At 34.9% G+C, this 21,244-nt stretch overlaps 3 protein-coding genes across 4 annotated transcripts; 2 read left to right on the top strand and 1 right to left on the bottom strand.

The window, feature by feature from the left end:
• The first annotated feature begins 445 nt into the window (after window positions 1–445).
• On the top strand, window positions 446–7,155 carry LOC131938799 (LRP2-binding protein-like). The gene is made up of 8 exons (XM_059296987.1): window positions 446–519; window positions 1,539–1,759; window positions 2,159–2,272; window positions 2,520–2,662; window positions 2,789–2,952; window positions 3,152–3,323; window positions 3,587–3,758; window positions 6,268–7,155. Exons 1-8 carry the CDS (start codon window positions 516–518, stop codon window positions 6,331–6,333), a joined length of 1,056 nt encoding a protein of 351 aa, XP_059152970.1. The 5' UTR covers window positions 446–515; the 3' UTR covers window positions 6,334–7,155.
• A 419-nt stretch (window positions 7,156–7,574) lies between these two features.
• LOC131938800 (protein obstructor-E-like) lies at window positions 7,575–10,585 on the top strand. 2 transcript variants are annotated; one of them, XM_059296988.1, is made up of 4 exons: window positions 7,587–8,186; window positions 8,340–8,514; window positions 8,809–9,015; window positions 9,937–10,585. In XM_059296988.1, the coding sequence occupies exons 1-4, from the start codon at window positions 8,079–8,081 to the stop codon at window positions 10,122–10,124; spliced, it is 678 nt and encodes a 225-aa protein (XP_059152971.1). In that variant the 5' UTR covers window positions 7,587–8,078; the 3' UTR covers window positions 10,125–10,585. The 2 variants fall into 2 exon arrangements, with proteins under 2 accessions (XP_059152972.1, XP_059152971.1); XM_059296989.1 differs by lacking the exon at window positions 8,809–9,015 and having other exon boundaries at window positions 7,575–8,186.
• Window positions 10,444–18,242, bottom strand: LOC131938801 (adenylate kinase isoenzyme 6). The gene is made up of 4 exons (XM_059296990.1): window positions 18,169–18,242; window positions 16,126–16,277; window positions 14,884–15,029; window positions 10,444–11,688 (listed from the first exon to the last, which is right to left on the bottom strand). The coding sequence occupies exons 1-4, from the start codon at window positions 18,209–18,211 to the stop codon at window positions 11,502–11,504; spliced, it is 528 nt and encodes a 175-aa protein (XP_059152973.1). The 5' UTR covers window positions 18,212–18,242; the 3' UTR covers window positions 10,444–11,501.
• Window positions 18,243–21,244: the final 3,002 nt, after the last annotated feature.

Below are 21,244 nucleotides of genomic sequence, written 5' to 3'. Positions count from 1 at the left end.
TTTTTTCTCTGATATTAAAATTTAAACAAATTCAGACAACATTTTAGAGATCTTTGTTTAGAAACAGTTTCAATTTTTGTATAACCATCATTGTGAAACCATGGAAACTAATGTTGCATTCAAGGGCAATGACTGCGAAATATTGAATGATTATTTTTTTAGTTACAAATATCCTAAATTTTCATCAAGCAGTCTAGCTTCGTTACTAACTAGACTCTAATAATTTAATTATGCTATTGACTCATCAGCAAAACAATGTAAACATATCGTTATTCGATTCGTGTAGCAATTTGTTTTAAAACATGCACATAATTAAATTTAATTAGGCCTATATTTATATTAAATTAATTATTAGGCCTAAACTAATTAATTAATTTAATTATATTATTCAATTCTGCCAGTCACATCTGTTTACTTTTACTAAACATTTGAAACAACAGTAAACATAACAATTTTTTAAAGTTAAAAATACAAAAAAAATAGCTTAGAAGTTATTGAAAGTCAACAAATTCAACATGGGTAGGTACATTCAAACATTGATTTGACCATCTGATTTATCATTGTGATTGTGTCAGTCCTGTTGCGGCTGTTATGTGTTAAGGCAGGGGCCTGTTTGTTACTGTTAGTGTTAGACTTAAGTCTTACGAACTGCTCTTTCCTTTTATTTTTTTCTTTGTATTAACAGTGTAACACTCTGTAACTGTATGTTCTTATCTCAGTGTCTAATGTTAATTATGTTAGGCCTAGAAATTAGTCTTTCCTTTCATCTTTGTTTGTAGTCTGATGTATTGTATTAGATATGAATAAATTGTATATCCATTATAAATTGTGTTATACATATAACTTTAAGAACCACCAAGCAATAATTGTTATTAAACATAAAAGAATATTCTGAGTCTTTTATTTCTTTCCATTCATATTGAGTGCCAGGACAAATTTTAGCAATATTAACTTTCTTTAGCAATTTTTACTTTCTCATATACGAAGTAAAGAGGAAGTATTGTAATAGTGCAAAAAAATCAAAATCAAGATTTTCACAAATCTCGATATTTTACACCTCCCTGAGTTGGAAAAATTTAGTTTTGCAATTTTGTCCATATGTCTGTGTGTTTATGTCTGTGAACACAATAACTTGAATACCATTACAGCTAGGTTGATGAAATTTGATATATAAGTATTATATCAAATTTTTAGTTTTCTATCAACTTTTCAGCTATGACTGAAAGTAGAACTTTACGTTATTTCCGATTTCTCAAAAAGAAATATGAATTTTTAAAGTACTAATATTCTGCAATATTTTACACACACATTTGGTGTTCACTTTGTGTGAAATTCTTTTTTCTATGAGATTCTATTCTGTATATAAAAGTTAAAGAAATTAAAAATTGATTAAAAATCATGTCAATATCCCAGTAGCCATCCCCCATAGTGTTATATATTTATGTTAGTTACCACTCTGTATGTATGACAACATCATTACTGTATTAGTTTCAACAATGAATTGGTTTTATAAAGCCTATTTTTGTTTATATATAAAGCTGCAGTTGCACTAAATAAAGAGATTACATCAGAGCGTGTAAAATTTGACACAACTAAACATCAGCTGGATGAACTTACAGAAGAAACCAGAGCTAACCCTGAAAATGAATCTATGACAGATGCAGAAATAGCAGAAAGGGTTGAAATCATTTTATTAGACAAAATTCAAGCTGGAGAAACAGCGGCCAAATTTCAACTTGGACTTCTGTATTTTCAACAGGTAACATTGCCTAGTACAATTGTGTACTTGTGTATTATCTTATCAAGCCAGCTATAGAGGAATGATGGCTTGTTTCAAGCTAAATGATATAGTAATATTATGGAAGCTCAAAAGATAACTAGTAAATGGCCATCATTAAATTCACATTAAAATTGTTGGTTTATAGTTATCATATTTACCATTTGCACAGAATAGAGGCATTAATAGTTAGTATTGTTAATGTGGTGCATAATAGTTTTATATGAATCAATTGTTATTTAACCAGAAATGTATTTGTAAAATAAACATGAAAAAAATTATTTTTTACAAAGAACTGTGTTACAAAATTATAAGCTATATTTACACTTCATTGTACTGTGTTAAGATATAAAGTGCAGTTTTTTTATTGCTTTTATTTAGGAAAAGTTTGAAAAGGCTTTATCTTTGTTTGATGATTCAAAGGATTTTGATTACCAATCTTTGTTTATGTATGGAATAATGAAGTATGATGGTATTGGTACAGAGGTCAATATGGTAATGTACATTCTTTGCTGAAAATTCTTTTTTACCTTTAATGAAAATTTAAGATTTCATTCTTAAGAAGTTTTTTCTCTGATTATTTTTTCTTCAAATATGTATTAATATGTGGGCTATTTAGCCTGCTGTAAGCACATTCTTCAGTTAAATCTTTGTAACCAGTAAGGATCACGTTGTTAAATAATCTATATATTTAAAAACTGTATTAAACCAAATACATTATTTAGAGAAATTTTATTTTCAGAAAGAAGGAATGGATAGCATGTTGATTATAGCTGAATCAGCTTCCAAATTCTGTAGGCATTTAATCTATGCAGCTAGATACAATTTGGGCAGAGCATTCTATCAAGGTTATGGTGAAATGCAGTCGGATTCAGAAGCTGAAACGTTAGTTATTTGCTTTTTAAACATTTTAGTTCAACCTTAAATAATTGAAAGGGTAAAACAAAAGAAGTTTTGAATTATTCACAAGTCTAAGTGCTGAGGTTTTCCTTATGGTAACTGTTCAAACAGGTGGTTTCTGTTGGCTGCAGATGATGGCAATCCTAAAGCCAGTGTCAAGGCACAAAGTGTTCTTGGAATGTTCTACTCTAGGCTGGGAACAGAATATCATGATTTGAAGAAAGCCTTTTTCTGGCACTCAGAAGCTTGTGGCAATGGAAGTCTTGAGTCTCAAGGTATATTTTGAAGATGTTGGACATTTTTTATTTTTTTGCATTTTGCTAAATTATTTCTCATGTATTATTAAGTATTAATTCAATTGAATAGTTTTAACAAAAATGATGAATGATATATATTTTTAAATGTTCAGCTATAAAGTAGTTAGTTTGATAATTAAATTGCCATTTTCAATTTTTAATGTTTTATTTTTAAAAGGTGCATTGGGTGTTATGTATTTGTATGGTATTGGTGTTAAAAAAGATATGGATGCCGCTTATATATGTCTGAAAGAAGCATCAAAAAGAGGAAACGTGTATGCCATGGGAAATCTTGTCACACTCTATTATAAAAGTAAACTCTACACAAAAGCATGTGACTTGGGCTACAAGTAAGAATGATGTACAACAAATTAATAAATAATAGCAGCATTTAAATTAAAACTTAAAAAATGGTTTATTGTTTGTTATCTTTAGCGTTTTACATTTATAAAGCTCATTTAATTACCAGTAAATGAAAAATTATTTGGACATTAATTTGATTTTTTTAATCTTATAAAATAAATCTTAGGCAAGCTTTTGGTTACCTGTTGGAGGGGTGTTGGCTAGGTCTACTTTTACCTTAGTTTGTGACTTGGTTTGTTGTATCTCTTAGGACAGCTCAGCTAAATGAGGAAGATGTGCCAGTTTTGGCAACAGATACAGATTGTCTCCCTTTATATATTGCTAAAGGAATAGCGATGGCTTGTTTTATATATGCTCGATGTCTAGTTGGAGGTCATAGTCTCAAACCTAATAAAGAACTGGCAAAAATATACTACTCAAAGGTAATATTTCTTGTGAAATACTCGTTACATCTTATGGGACAGAGTGGTTGAATGGCAGAGCATTCAACTTCTAACCTGAAAGTCTTGTTGAGTTCAAATCCGGGTTTAAGTATGTATACCATTCCTGTGTCCACCCAGCTCTGAAAGTAAAGGCGGCTGGGCATAGTGCTGACCACACTATCCCTTCATATGCTGAGGTCACAGAAACTTCACTTGTCCCAAGGACCGTAAGATTCAAAAGGGAACTTTACTTTAATAACATTTCAGCCTCTCTAAAAGTTAAAGAAGATATTAGAATTGAAAATATTATTAAAAGAAGGATATTTGATCAATGACTAATGTCTTAGTGAAATGGGAATTGAGAAAATCTAGACAATATATGTTACCTTAAAATATTATTATTTTAAAAAGGATAATTCATCAATGGCTAATGTCTTAGTGAAATAACAAGTTAGCTATAAGTTGTTTGAAAAGCTAAGTTGTCATCCAAAAGAATAGAATGATGTAGTTGGACTCTTGGAAAGCTCCTATTTCCCTTACTAGGATATTTGATTGAAGTAGTGTTAATAGTTGATAGCACATGCCAAACCATTTCTTTGCTGTTTTCTATTATCTGAAGTAGCAATTATCATATATCTGTGTCATTGTATAATCAATGTTGGATATAATTAGGATTTGCCCCTCTTCACCCACTCCCAAACTATTTAGGAAGCTGCCAAATGTCTGAGTTCTTAAGATTATTTTGCCCTAAAGGCCAACAATTATAAACAGACTAACCAAATGCACCAAGGGCGTACTAATTTCCCAGTGGCCAACCAAACAGCCTAAAGATCCTACTAAACACCTGGAAGATCTAGTCCACATACCAACTACCAACCAAACACCCTAAAGATCCTACTAAACACCTGGAAGATCTAGTTCACATACCAACTACCAACCAAACAGCCTAAAGATCCTACTAAACACCTGGAAGATCTAGTCCACATACCAACTACCAACCAAACAACCTGAAGATCCTACTAAACACCTGGAAGATCTAGTCCACATACCAACTACCAACCAAACAACCTAAAGATCCTACTAAAAACCTGGAAGATCTAGTCCACATACCAACTACCAACCAAACAACCTAAAGATCCTACTAAAAACCTGGAAGATCTAGTCCACATACCAACTACCAACCAAACAACCTAAAGATCCTACTAAACACTTGGAAGATCTAGCCAGAGGCGTAGCGACCCTTCCCGGCGCCCGGGGACAAACTTTCAATTTGGCGCCCCCTTCGGGATCAACCTTTCAGTTTTCAATTTGCACACCCCCCCCCCCCCCCCCCCTCAAACTTTCGATTTCCACAACTCACCACCTCATATATTTTTTTTTATATTTATAAAGCAAAAAGGCAGCTAAAATGATATTTTAATTTGTTTTTCCAACCCATTTTGGCGCCCCCTAAGGTCGGCGCCCGGGGACATATGTACCCCCCTGCCCCCCCTTCGCTACGCCTCTGGATCTAGCCCACATACCAACTACCAACCAAACAACCTAAAGATTCTACTAAACACCTGGAAGATCTAGTCCACATACCAACTACCATGTCCTGACAGGTTCCAGCATACCACAGGAACTTGGTCTCCACAGCCTATCCAACTGCCATGTCCTTACTTGGTCTCCAAAGCCTATCCAACTGCCATGTCCTAACTTGGTCTCCAAAGCCTATCCAACTCCCATGTCCTAACTTGGTCTCCAAAGCCTATCCAACTGCCTTGGCCATCTGCTGGTTAAAGGTTTTTAGCTGTATCAGAATGTGCAACAGCAAGGTGGACTATACTTCTCTTGACAGAAGCTGTCCGTAAAAACCCATTAGGTGCCCAAGTACTCAGCAGAAATCACCCAATGTAACCAAGAGGTGCTGTGATAAGGGCTGGAAACATGCATGAGGCAAAAATGCAGTTCTGTACATGAAGAATTGGGACTGCCAGCTGTTAACTGGTTTAGGGCATCAAGGTTTTGGTGATGAAATATGAGGGCAGAAGTTGATTAAAAATTTATTCAGTGTAATGTGTTGATGTTCTAAAAGCAGAAATGTTTAAAGTTGTATTTTTAGAAAAATAGCAAATTCTCCTTTAGCCAAGAACTTATATTACATTTTGCATTCAGCCAAACATTTTGTTATTATTCCATTCTATTTATCATAGTCAAAAGATGTTCCCTAATCATGCAGATCTTAATGTGAAATAAAACCATCACAAGTGTAGATGATATACAGAAATTCACAAGGAAATCCTATGGCATGTAGATGATTATCTGTATACTTGTCTCTTTAATTTGATGATTTCAGCATTGTCTTCAGAATATTACTTTTCCAATGATTTGAAGATTATAAGAAATTTTACACAAAAATACACAGGGATAGAGAACCATTCATGTTTACAAAACCCCATTAACTAACAAATTACTACTCTTTTGCTTAAATCCCCCATACAGTTAAAAACTCTTTTAATTTTTTCAGAGCTATCGTTTCGATCCCGACATCTGTGCTTTGCTTCAGCATTCAACACAGCAAGGAACCATTTAGCTTGAAGTCACAAGTTTTATCATAATTTAACTTTAAGTAACATCTTACATCCAATTATCATAAAATTCAGAGAATTAGCATCAAAACAATATAACAATGTTACATCATAAAGCAGGCCTAATTTACATCAGCCTCTTAAAAATTGTGCATGTTTTTTGAGTAATAACTTTTTGTGAAACTTTTCCATTGACATCAAAACTAGAAGTTCATGTTAATTTTACTAAAAATGTAAGTTCAAAAATAATTACACAAGCAAACTTCCGTATTATGGATAATTCAAAATTAATATTTTTAAGTAGTCATTGAAGTTTCATTAGCCATGTTTTTTTTAAGTATCTGTGATGTGTAGGCCCACTAAAAATATTAATAAATAAAATAATTTAATTGTTATCCAATAAAGTGTATTGCCCTTTAAAACATGATAGGCCTTAAGCCTAGATGAGTTCAGCCTATTTACAGGTGGACTGGAGGACTTTAAAGCTGAAAGGAATTATGAGCTCCAATCATGAGCTAGTGATTATTAAATGTTGATTAACAAACACTTGAAGCTAAAAATAGCTAGCAGAAAATTAGACCATCTCACCCAAAAGTTGTCTGTTTTATGTCCAATTACAGCTAAATTGAATCCCCCACCCACCCCAACCTTTACCCCCACACAAACTTACACTTCTTTCAGTATTAAAATTAAAACACACTTTAAATTACATACTTATATTTATACAATAACTTTTACACTATCCTTTTTAATGCTTTGATTTTGATTCTTTCATTTTAAGTTATTTCACAAAAATGAGATTATATATGATTTACACACACATTTCATTGTGATCTTTTGTTTATATATTTATATAATAAATTATGTAAATATACTTCAATCAAAGGTAATATCATTTTTCACTTCATAGCTTAATTTTGTTTTGTCTATCTTTTTTTTTTCATTCAATGCTTGACATGTATATCTATTACTTATTTTCATCCCTATAAACTATAAACAACATCAAAATAGCTTTCAAGCATTTTTTCAATAAAGGAATTACCCATAAAGATACTTGTGGGACTGTTTTAAATGTATTTAATGCTGCCTGCAATATTTGCCTCAACTTCAATTAAATAAAAAATGTACAGAAACAAATTTTTGGTGAACAAACAATATCGGTATTTTTTCTATTAAATTTTCATTTATTACTGTATTTTTCAACTGTCTTTAACTTAATGACAAAAGAAGTTATGGTGCTTATGTTGTTTTCTACATTAAAAGTATGCACAGAAGCTGTCAAATACAGCTTCAAGAGTTTGTGTATGCTTTTCCAAGCAACTGTCATAGGGCCATCATGCCCTTTATTTGTCTTCAATATTTGTTCTTCCTTCTACTTTGATGGGGTTTTCCAGCCTGCTCTAACTTCCCTGCAAACATGTACAACAAACACACAATGTCTGGCATGTTTTCCCCACCAGTGGCAGCAACCAGCGGTCAGCAGCTTTTATTTACCATGACCTCACAACAGGCCATTTCATTGCTTTCAGCAGGTATCTTCAAACACAGCCTAGTTATTTAAAGAGGATTCTAAAATCATGCACAAAATTTCATCCGTTTTAGTCTTGGCGGTTGCATATCATAATATTCTGAAAAAGCAAATGCAAATGGGCTTGGGACAATTAATGAAAAGTTTCCAGTAATAGTTAGAATTGGACTAGCCTGTATCAAATAATATTTATTAACTTGTTACCTAGAGACATTAATCAAAATGTGGCTGCGTATATTTTTGGTCGTGGTTTTATCTGTAATGTCATACTCCTATGACTACTACTACTATGATCCTACAATTTGTGAGAATGTTCAGCCAGGACTATGGGTAAGTACAACAATGATGTATTTTACATGTTAAAAATACCAACATATTTTATCTCTTTGAATCAACTGATAATTGTATCCCACTGCAAAGATTCTATTGACCATTAGCTGATTTCTGCCACGTGGCATAACATTAAACTGATCAACCTTTCAGGTCCGTGACACTGTGGACTGCACTATAGCCCATCAGTGTGGCTTTGACATGGAAGTGATTCAATCCATTCAGTGTAACTCCAGTCAAGTCTGGTCCAAGCTAGCCTCTGCCTGTGTGTGGGAATGGGATCCAGACAGAGATGACTGCAATGGCCGACCACAGCTATCTATATCTAGTAATGTTTTAAGTTTATTTGTTTTTTTTTTCTCCCATTTGTTTGTAGACTGTTAGATAGGGTCACCTGTTTATTTTTTACAAGCTAAAGCCCATCCCTTGAGAAAGGCAAAATTGCTACAAGTGAAAAAAGAACACCAAGTGTTCAGATAAATTTATGCATGTAGAGCCATTTTTTAAATAGATGTTTATTTTAAAATACTTTAAAAAATATTTAAAACTAATAACTTTCTACAAAGATTTTGATGTTAATGTCTATGGGTAGGCTTTAGTTTGTTTTCCCCTTACATTGAAGGTGACCCAAGATGTGTTAAAAAAACTGGTAACAACCCCCACCCAGAGGACTGCTCTAAGTTCCTCTCATGTTCCAATGGGACAATGGTTGCAGAACAACGCTGTTCAGATGGAACACTGTATTGGCCTAGAAATGAAACCTGTGAATTTGCAGAGTCTGTGGCCTATGACTGTGGTCAGAGAAAGATACCCATGTCCATTCCGATTTGTAAGTATGAAGGGATATGAGATTAAAACAGATTTAAGCAAAGTAGCTGTACATTTAAATGAATATGACAATGTTATAAATTTACTTTTAAATTTTTAAGATGCACATGCTTTATAACCAATGTGTATCATTATCAACTCTTAGCATTTTAAGTGCAAATTCGACATACATCCCTAAGTCAATCAAACCCCCCCCCAGAAAACCTGGAGTAGGACATGACTTTAAAACTATTCCTAACATTAAACTTAATCTTAGAATTAGGGTTAGAGCAGAGGTTAGGATATAAGTAAGGTCTAGAACATATTCAGGAAGAAATTACTATCTTTTACGTTTTTGTGGTTTCCGTGCTTAGCATTCTATAGGTATGTGTAAGCATGCTATGCATTTCCAGATTTCTTACTTTGTTGACAATTATAATAGTTATACTTAAGGGGGCGTCACTGTTAATTGCTGTGGAGGAAAACTGGGAAGGGGTAACTTTATCTGGGGGGGTTGGTAAATAACTGATGGTTAGGTTATGTCTTAGACCCCTCAGCTCTACGCTGTTGTCAAAGTGGAGTTGAGATTTAAAAAGCTGACTGACAGCCATTGTGTGGTGTGGCTCAGCTAGCGTTATCCATGGTGTGGTATGGCTCAGCCATGGTGCATCATGGTTCAGCAAGCAGTCTCATGGTGTGGTATGACTCAGCCAGCAGTATCCATAGTGTGGTATGGCCCAGCCATGGTGTGGTATGGCCCAGGAGTGAGGTGGTATGGCTTAGCCAGCGTTACCCATGGTGTGGTATGGCTCAGCCATGGTGCATCATGGTTCAACCAGCAGTCTCATGGTGTGTATGGCTCAGCCAGTTAACCATGGTGTGGTAGGCTCAGCTAGCAATACCCAATTTTTCTCCCTAATATTATAGACTACTTTAATTTCAGATGAAGAAGATCCACTTTGCAAGCTGAATGGTCAAGTGCCGGATCCATCAAGCTGTCGTCATTTTATCCAATGCCTTCATGGCAAGAGAGTGCAAAGAATACAGTGTCCTCGTGGCACAGCATTCTCCGATAAAACACGCCAGTGTGAATGGTATGAAGAGGTGCGCTGTGGCAGCAGGGTTGTTTAAAACCAAACAGAATTTCCCCCTGATCATGTTCATCAACTCCAGAAAGCTTGGCCCTCACAATAGTGCTTGTGTTTTGATAACCTTTGTTACTGAACTCATTTGTACTTACTAGACAAAGTGTGAAGATGTACTTTGATTTAGTGGTTATAAAACTTCATAATTAGAACATTGATACTGTTTACATCTTAGCTGATGCATTACTTCATTTCACAGCCTCTTAGAGTCATCTAAAGTGTTCACAGTCTTAATTTTTTGTTTGCATGTAATTATATACTCTGTATTCTTTAAGTAACTAGACAACATAACAAAGATTTATGAATTAAATAAAACAGTTTATTTTCTCTTAATATTCCCATAGTTATTTACTATAGGAATATGACATCACCATTGAAGTATTGCTGCTGTACCATATGTTTCCTATCATAAATGCATGATATGTAGAATAAAAACCAAAAACACTTTTTTCTTCTTTGTAAAATCCTTTATGACACATGTAACAAAAAACTAAACATGGTGTACATGTTACTTTAATGCTACAATAAAATAGGAAAGAAAAAAGAACTGTGAATCAGTTAACTGACTGAATTACAGTCCCTTACATTTCACAAATATGCATGATGTACTCACAAATGAAATTAAAACAACATAATTCAGGGACTATTTTTCTAAAGCCCAAAATCAACAATCAACTCCACTTTAAAAAGTGAAATATTAAGGCATATCATTAAACTTTGTTTTAAATGTTCAATGTGAACACATGAAGTCCTTTTTGCCACACATTTAAAAATTGGTATAAGATCAGTTCTATCTGGTGACTAAAATCCTGCAGTTGCACACCATAAGTCACAACATGGCTATGTATATACAACTATCAGAAATATAACTTATTCTAACTTTATCTTAGAAGCTAGCTCATCACTCCAGAGAAACTTAGTTTTAAAACAATGAGTTTCTCACACTGCAATATCTACACACAATCTAATGGTACAACAAAAACTGCAGGTTCAGTGGCAAACTATCAACACATTAGTTTTCTCAAAATTCAAAAAATATTTACAAGCAATTTTTTAAAAGCTACTAAATCCAAAATATGAACAATATTGGAAGTTGCTCATCAAATATTATTCTCTTACTCAACAAACTGAATGCATAAAATCATAAATAAAATGCTTTATCCAGTTGACAACACTGCATATTCACTATCATTATTAGCCAACCATAAAAACTAAGTTAAATGGGGAAATAAAGTGAACTCAGTTTCCCATCATTGGCTTGATAAAACATGGAGTAGTCATAATACAGCTTAGTTCAGGTGGTTTGGTAACATTTCCAGATCTGCTGAGCCCATCTTTCCTTGTGATGATGTAGTTTCCAGTGTCAATGTTGCTGCTTCCATAATGCTAACCATTCTAGGATCTTATCTAAATTTGACTCAAGCTGATCAGCATTGTCTGAAGGCAGCTCATGAACTATTTCTTCAGGGTATGAATCTTTAGCAGCATCAAGAATTACTTGAAAAATTTCAGATGATATATTTCCCTCTATTTTTTTTTCATTATACCCTCTGTAAAAAATAAATTAAATGTAATAACCCTTTAGTTCTAAAAAGTATCATTTAAACAAGCTATTCAATAATTAATATTTAAAACACTACACACAGAACAAGAAATAGTAAAAAATGTACACCACCTCACAAAACCAAAATCACTTTAACCACTATACCAGGGGTCGGCAACCTTTTGAAGCAGAAGAGCCAAAAGTTACAATTTTCAAAATTTTCCTGGTTTTAAAGAGCCACTAATATTTTTTTTAATTCAAATATTTTATTTTTTTATTAAGATTATTAGTATTTGTTCAAGGAGCTGGAGAGCCGCATCTTGATATCAAAAGAGCCGCATGCGGCTCGCGAGCCGCAGGTTGCCGACCCCTGCACTATACCATATCAATAAACTAATCAGTAATTTTAGAAAGTAGACTGGTATTCATCACTGTAATCAATACAAAGGATACTCTAGGTGGCTCTCATTGATATATTTATACAGCAACAAGAAAAGCATCCTGCTAGCTTTAACACAACATATCCATAGCAACACGTCACAACCAAAACATATTTAGCAACATGCTAACACCAAAGCACACTACCACATCATGCTAACACCACAGCACACTACCACATCATGCTACCTTCTCAACATATCTACAGCATCACATTACCACATCATGCTACCTTCTCAACATATCCACAGCATCACATCATGCTACCTTCTCAACATATCCACAGCATCACATCATGCTACCTTCTCAACATATCCACAGCATCACATTACCACATCATGCTACCTTCTCAACATATCTACAGCATCACATTACCACATCATGCTACCTTCTCAACATATCTACAGCATCACATTACCACATCATTCTACCTTCTCAACATATCTACAGCACCACACTACCACATCATGCTACCTGCTCAACATATCTACAGCATCACATTACCACATCATGCTACCTTCTCAACATATCCACAGCACCACATTACCACATCATGCTACCTTCTCAACATATCTACAGCATCACATCATGCTACCTTCTCAACATATCCACAGCATCACATCATGCTACCTTCTCAACATATCTACAGCATCACATCATGCTACCTTCTCAACATATCCACAGCATCACATCATGCTACCTTCTCAACATATCCACACTACCACATCATGATACCTTCTCAACATATCCACACTACCACATCATGATACCTGCTCAACATATCTACAGCATCACATTACCACATCATGCTACCTTCTCAACATATCCACAGCATCACATCATGCTACCTTCTCAACATATCTACAGCACCACATTACCACATCATGCTACCTTCTCAACATATCTACAGCATCACATTACCACATCATGCTACCTTCTCAACATATCTACAGCACCACACTACCACATCATGCTACCTTCTCAACATATCCACAGCATCACATTACCACATCATGCTACCTTCTCAACATATCTACAGCATCACATTACCACATCATGCTACCTTCTCAACATATCTACAGCATCACATTACCACATCATGCTACCTTCTCAACATATCTACAGCACCACACTACCACATCATGCTACCTGCTCAACATATCTACAGCACCACACTACCACATCATGCTACCTGCTCAACATATCTACAGCATCACATTACCACATCATGCTACCTTCTCAACATATCCACAGCACCACATTACCACATCATGCTACCTTCTCAACATATCTACAGCATCACATCATGCTACCTTCTCAACATATCCACACTACCACATCATGATACCTTCTCAACATATCCACACTACCACATCATGCTACCTGCTCAACATATCCACAGCATCACATCATGCTACCTTCTCAACATACCCACAGCATCACATCATGCTACCTTCTCAACATATCCACAGCATCACATCATGCTACCTTCTCAAAATATCCACAGCATCACATCATGCTACCTTCTCAACATACCCACAGCATCACATCATGCTACCTTCTCAACATACCCACAGCACCACATCATGCTACCTTCTCAACATATCCACAGCATCACATCATGCTACCTTCTCAACATATCCACAGCATCACATCATGCTACCTTCTCAACATATCCACAGCATCACATTACCACATCATGCTACCTTCTCAACATATCCACAGCATCACACTACCACTTCATGCTACCTTCTCAACATATCTACAGCATCACATTACCACATCATGCTACCTTCTCAACATATCTACAGCACCACATTACCACATCATGCTACCTTCTCAACATATCCACAGCATCACACTACCACATCATGCTACCTTCTCAACATATCCACAGCACCACATTACCACATCATGCTACCTTCTCAACATATCCTCAGCATCACATTACCACATCATGCTACCTTCTCAACATATCCACAGCATCAAACTACCACATCATGCTACCTTCTCAACATATCCACAGCACCACATTACCACATCATGCTACCTTCTCAACATATCCTCAGCATCACATTACCACATCATGCTACCTTCTCAACATATCCACACTACCACATCATGCTACCTTCTCAACATACCACAGCATCACATTACCACATTCTGGTCACATTCTCAACAGGGATGTGGCCAGACAATGGAATAAAATTGGAATTTTTTTCAATCCAGACTGTAATGATCTATTTGCACTCTTGTTTTTAATTTCTTGTCTTATCTTTGTAAACATCGACATGGTAGCCCCTGTCTATACTTTGAAAAAGGTTTTGACATTCAAGAGCCTAGTTGTAATTTTACTTCTTAGTTCATGTGATGGATAATGAGATCAACCAGAATAGCTGAAATTACATTGGGCTAACTAGATTCTAGAAGCATGTCAGCCATTTATACAGGTCTTTTTTAGGGTTTTTTATTTCAGAATTTTTAAAACTTTGTAAAAAAAAATGTCAAAAAAATTAGAAGAAAATTGAAATAGCGGAGGGAAGTGTAGCTCTAACTGAAAAATTGGAACAGTCACATCCCTGACTTGAAAATTTCCATAACAACTTGCTAACACTATAGCATCATGCTATGTTAGCATCATAACATATCGACAATGTACTGAGAACACAAAAACATAACCACAGCATCAAGCTACTACCATGGCAACAGCCAAAACCCATTACAGAGGGATTTACAAAAGTAAACATACTGAACTTTAATTTACCTTTCTGTCAGTCGTGAATGTAGAATAGTGTTGTCTGTGCGAAGAACAAATACAATGTCAAACCATCGTTGAGGAAAAAATTCACATGAGTGATAGTCTACAATGTTTCCACCTGCAGACATGGTTTCTTCAAGTTCATCAATCACCTAATCAGAAAAAAGTGAGCTCTCTTACAGCATTTCTATATTACATAAGTATGTATAGATTTATTATGAAAAATGTTTCTCTTATGATCTAGGAAGTATTCTCTTAGTTTAGGCAGTGCTAGACTTAATTGTTCAACTTGATATAGCAAATCATGCAGTCATGACATCAAGTTCCGTTATACATGTGAATCCATATTGTACATATTCATCCAACCACTTTTTTTTTTGTTCGCTATAGTTAGTGTTAAGGGATTAAAATATTAAGAAAGAAATCATGACGACAGTACCAAATCGACAACTGGGCCATGCATATATAAATAAAAAATATAATTGTCACAGCACGTGAATACACAGCCCAACACCCAGCTGTATGTGTGGCGTAGACAACATTGGTGACATCAAAAGTTCCACGATAAAAAAATATATCACAATACTGATACATGATATCTCAATTTAGCGCACTTTAATAGTAATGTTGTTGCACTGTTGTATTAAACTATTATCAGCCGCTGCCGCTAGCTTACTATCTGCACTGACAAAATCCCATCACAAATCATGAGTCAGGTGTATGTTGTCACCCTGCCCAACTCCTGAGACTGACTCACTGAACCCCTAGGGTGCAATCAAACCCAGTTTAAGAACCACTGATCTAGCTGTAGCCTTTTTCATTAAATTTAAAGCACAAATAAAAGAGAATTTAAATAAATAAGCCCTTTTATGAGAAAAATCATCACTTTAAGGTAGTGGTACTAATAAATTTTTTAGCTAGCTTATGATTTTCATTTGATCTCTTTGCACTAAGCGAAATAAAGAACGTTGGGTTCTTTCTCATTTTATAAAACACCAGTCTATCAAGTAAAACTACTTAATTGTTCAATAAGAGAAAGATGGTGAAATCTAATGAGGCGAGAAAGAGAGAATGACAATTTTCAGTAATAGCTAAAATTCTGGAAGTAAATGTACATAAGAGGATGATGACAAGATGTACCTAATCGGTGTTACACTTACAATAAGCACTGTTTTACTTGTAAGTACTTTAATTTTTTAAATAAAGCTCTGTTCTAATTTAAAATCTTGCACTTTAAACAGAATTTACTTTGTCTTCATCAAGTATACCACATTGAAGCTCCTCATCATAACCATCCATGCAATCAGCTTGCTCAGCAACTTCTCCAATATTAATATAATTCAGTCCACTTCGCTGAGACAACTCCTTGGCAAGAGTGGATTTACCAGTACCTGGTGTACCTAAATGAAAAAGGATAGGTTGTTTTTTTTTTCAAAATAAAAATTGGCATTTTAGACAACAAAGGATAACCAAAAATCTAATTAACCTACTTTCCAAGTCAGTTAAAAATTAATTGAAGCCTATCACTACACAAGATAAAAATCTAAGACACTCAGTCATTAATAAAATGTTGATACTAGATAGCAGTAAAAATAATTTACTGAAGAATAGTTTTATCTAACTATATCTAATATCTACTATCCTCTGACCTACTACTAGATCTAAATCTAGATTCTATTCTTTTTTTTTACCTGCGCCTATCTTAGGAGTTAGAATAAAACACTTGTCCTAAACTTTATGTCAACGTTGAATGAATAGCTAAGACTAGATTAAAAGAAAATTGGGAAGCCCTGATATCTATTTTTTTAGATCGCGATCACCTAGAGTAGAGAAAACATTTAGCCTTTTTTAGCGGACAGCAGAGCCAGAGCGATCCACAGCCAAATTAAATTTTAAAGTTTTTAAAGTAAAGTCTGCATCAAACTTCAAGAAAAATGTTCACATTTGTTAACATGTTGGAATTCAAGTGCAGTATAAATTTTCACAGATATTATAATAATAATAATTTAAATAATTATAATAAATTATATAGGGAGGCTCACTAACTTAAAAGCGTCCTTGGTTGCTAACCAGAACATGGCGTAAGGATCGGACCATGACTTCCGGCGAGTTTTTCGACTTAGTTCCAGAGACCTTCTTAGAATTACTTTTAAAAATGTTTATCACGAGTAAAATGGCGGGTTTTCACGTTATAAAAACATGCTATAGGTGGCAAGGTTAAATATGCCAGAAAAGCATTTTCAGAAATTGCTTTGGGGAATGTAGGCTAAATTTAAAGTCGGTGTCATTCAAAATAATTTAACTTTTTAAATATAGATCTCCCTCTCACAAAATTGATTTCCATAGTAAAGCATTATTAGTTTTATCATTCTATGAAAAAATAAATCAAATATCTTCAACCGTTTTTTTATAAGATCGACCGAGAAATGACAACCACATTTTTTTTATTTTTTTTGACCACGTGACCGCTATTTGAATGGATACGTTTACCTGGCATGGTTTTTTATTTTGCTCTTTTGTACAATAAAAAATGTCATAAAATTAAAGAAATAAAAGAATTCAAAAATCACTTCTGTCTTGTCTTTTTTTTAATTCTTTTCTGATGACATTCTCTTAAATTTTTTTCCTCTAAAAATATTACCCGACGATAGACGGGCCAATTCTACTTTTAGGAACTCTCTTGTGAAAAAAAATTAGATCTATTTCACGGTCACTTAAAAAGTTAAACCTTTCAACTTTTAACCAGGTTGTCATGGATGATCCGTCATATCATAGCTGTGAGTGACAAATAAATTTAAAATTCAATAATTTAGTCTAAACTCGCTACAACCCCCAAATTTAGTGCCTAGAGGATAAAGTATGGACGTTTTTTATTCAGTTGTCATGTTTAAATTGAGAATTAAGTAGATTTCACAAATAGTAAGAAAAACTAAAATTATAGGTTAGTTCACTTTACTTTACAACCCCCCCCCCCCCCCCCCCAAATCAATCAGGTTCAGTTGTAGAATCTAGATCTTAAGTAGATTCTAAAATGCGAGACAAAAACGTTAGGTGACAGGCCTTTTTCGTACCCTTCTCAATTTAATTTTATTATTAAAATAATTTTTAATTAACTCCAACTCCTCGCCATTGCCATTCTTCTAGCTCTAACGGTTGCTCACAAGCTAGCTGCTAGATCTAGATCTAGATTCTTTTAAATATTTAGATACCTATATCTAGGACCTTTTAGGAACTACACGTAGACTCAAGTTATATTCTAGATCTAGACGTCTAGGTTCAAATGTACCGTACCAGCAATCATTATATTTGGTGCAACACGTGAAACAGCTGCCATTTTTTGTTTATATATTTTGGTTTCTCTAATCACCGCTAGATTACATTTTTTAATCAGATCAAGGTTCTAGATCAGTGGTTCCAAGACTTTTTGAAGTAGCGACCCCCTTTTATAAAAAATAAGTGACCCGCGACCCCCATGGAATTAAAAAGTCGAAATTAGTAAGGAAATTAATAAGCACTAAAATAAGATTTTTTTAGTAGACTTTCAATATCAATTATTCGTGATAACTGTTTTAATACGGTGAGTGAAAGTACATGCTATTACTACTATTAGCTAACCTCAACATTCGCGGTTGAGTTTTTGTTAATGCCAACCTCATGTCATTCTCAACATTTATTTCTTTGTTTTATTTTTTGTTGGGAACATTTTGAAAATCTCTTCTCACGAAGATATGTAGACACAAAAGGAACTAAAACTCGAAAGGCAATCAATTTCACGTTGGGGTATGAATGACTCATACTTCACCCAAATTGTGTTTAACAAATGTACGTGACGCGAAATCATTCCGCAAATCAAAGATTGCATCTTTTAATTCATCGGGAATGCTGGCAACATCTAGAGAAGCAGAGAATGGGCTATGTGTCAATGCAGATTCTTCTTTCAGCTCAGGGGAAAATAACGCTGTTCGTTTTCAAGAGATTCAAATAAATCCCAGAATCCTGGGTGAAATATCACTTTATGTTTATATTGCTATTTCAGTTACAACGCCTGCTTCCACCCCTTACCATGTTTACACTATACCCATTCAAGGAAGCTACTATTTGTCTGTATCGTCGTCCCTATACTTGTGTCGCTTGTCTGGTCGAATAATAGTCCTTGTTGTGTCTATAAGGCTAGCGGTCAGACCCTTTAGGGTTCAGAGGTCACGCCAGCCCGCGTCTTCCGTGTCACAGGCTATGATAGTGGTCTGCCAAGAAAGCTCCATTTTTGTAGAGCTGATTGGTAGAGTCGGTTACACGTCTGACTTGAGGCATGGAAGGCGAGGCGATTTGGTGCCGTAGTGGTAGGTTCGGAACCCGTCGGGTCTGTCTGTTCTGTCTTTACTTGGACTATATTCTGTACCTTTGTCTACCCTTGGCGTTGAAATATCACTTTATGTTTATATTGCTATTTCAGTTACAACGCCTGCTTCCACCCCTTACCATGTTTCAAATGTTTATTTATTTCACATTCAGATTCATCTACCACACTGCAGAGTTTCTCAAACATGACAATATTTCCAATATTTATATTTTTCTTCGCCAATTTTGCAGCTTTGATTTTTTTTTTACAGAACCCTTTCCTAGAGTGTTATAATTAAACTCCCCAAAGTTTCATGCCTATCGGATGAACGGTGTCAAATCAAAATCTACTTTTATTTTTATATACTGTACATAGAGAAAAATTGCACCCTCCTGTGACGCCGCCCTTGCGAAATTAAAAAAATTTTTTTTCACATAACCTTTTTATAAGAAAACAAAGAGAGATGAAGTTTTATTATAACATCAGGCTTTGACTCAGACCTACTTCAATGGCGTCTACATTATTAAACTGATTAACTGTTTAATGTAAGGCTCAATAATTGGCTCAGTGAACTAGCCTTGAAAGTTCGAGTTTTGTAACGCTGTTACTAGGCTAGCAAAATGGAAATGTGCATATCATCTACACAAACACCCAACCACCTACCTAACTACCCACCCACACACCCACGCCCCCAATTAACTACCTACCTACCCACCAACCCACACTTACCCATCTACCAACCCATATATATATATATATATTGTAACGTTTTTACTGCTCTCAAAATGTGCTGTTCTATTGTAATATTCTTGCTTCTATCAATTGTAACGTTCTTCTTCGCTTCTATTTCTCACTCTCAGTCACAGTCACAGACGATCAAGAATGAAGAATAAGCCGTCTTCTGCAAATCTTTATTTGACTATCTTTCTTGAGCGGGAATTGTCTGTGTAGCGCGCATCTAACAAGACTATAGCGCCAATACGTGTGCTGCATAAATTACTGGCTAGGGCCGTCGTTTCTCCATCCCATCTAAGGCTAACCCACCGGTTTATATACCCCACCCGCGAGCATCTCGGATGACACCTTGCTCTTGGCACGAATTCTAACGCTTACCTGTGAAAATTTCCCCCGCTTTTGTGCTAACCGACCCCAAATAACCCTATATAAAAACTTAACGCGATCTCCTAAAATTCTAATAAGCATATCCTCTGAAACCACAGACAATTCCCTTTACAATGATACAAATTACAATAAACATCAATAAGTTGTTCTTCAACAATAATACTTCAAACATGCAAATATTGTAAAAATATCATCAAATACACCTAATTAAAGTAGATTTCCCTAATATCGGCTTGCTCCTAACTAACACTAAGATATTCTAATTAAAGATCAAGCTTGGCCTAATAGTTCTTCCAATTTTCATGCTATAATCTAATATATAAAGCTCAGTTCTGTATGTAAAAATACATATGTTTGTCGTTGACATACTTGGATGGATTAAAGTGTTAGACAATTATCGTGCGCATTAGTCTGGATTTATGAGTTACAAAATTACTATTGAAAGTGTTGGGAAATAATTTTCATTTTTCAAACTGATAGTAATAATTGTCGGCATGTTCATTAAACACAAGTTTTAAAAAAATATCATCTTTTACAAAAATTCTAATTATGTCCTTATTTAGTCCTATAGCACTTACTTCCCTTTGATAAATTAGGAAAACACAATTACTTCCCTTTATAAAACCATTGCATTAGTGCAGGGGTCTCCAAACTTTTCAGTCCGAGGGCCGCATTAACTATCAAATTTCAGTTCGGGGGCCAGTTTCTTCCAGGCATGTCATTGATTTTTCTGGGCAAAGTTCCTCAGCCATCACCAACAAACGATTTTTCGTTGGACAAAAAAGTTCTCCGCGGGCCGGATGAGAGGACTTCGCGGGCCGCATCCGGCCCGCGGGCCGTAGTTTGGAGACCCCTGCATTAGTGGAAAAGAATTTACTTTTTATTACTTTGTTTTGGTGTTGGGAA

The sequence above is a fragment of the Physella acuta genome, unplaced genomic scaffold (genome assembly GCF_028476545.2).
Source record: "Physella acuta isolate Inbredline_101_S28 unplaced genomic scaffold, ASM2847654v3 ptg000257l, whole genome shotgun sequence".
Classification (NCBI taxonomy): Eukaryota; Metazoa; Mollusca; class Gastropoda; family Physidae; genus Physella; species Physella acuta.
Note: the sequence above shows the minus strand (reverse complement) of the source record. Positions and strands in the feature narration are given on the sequence as shown.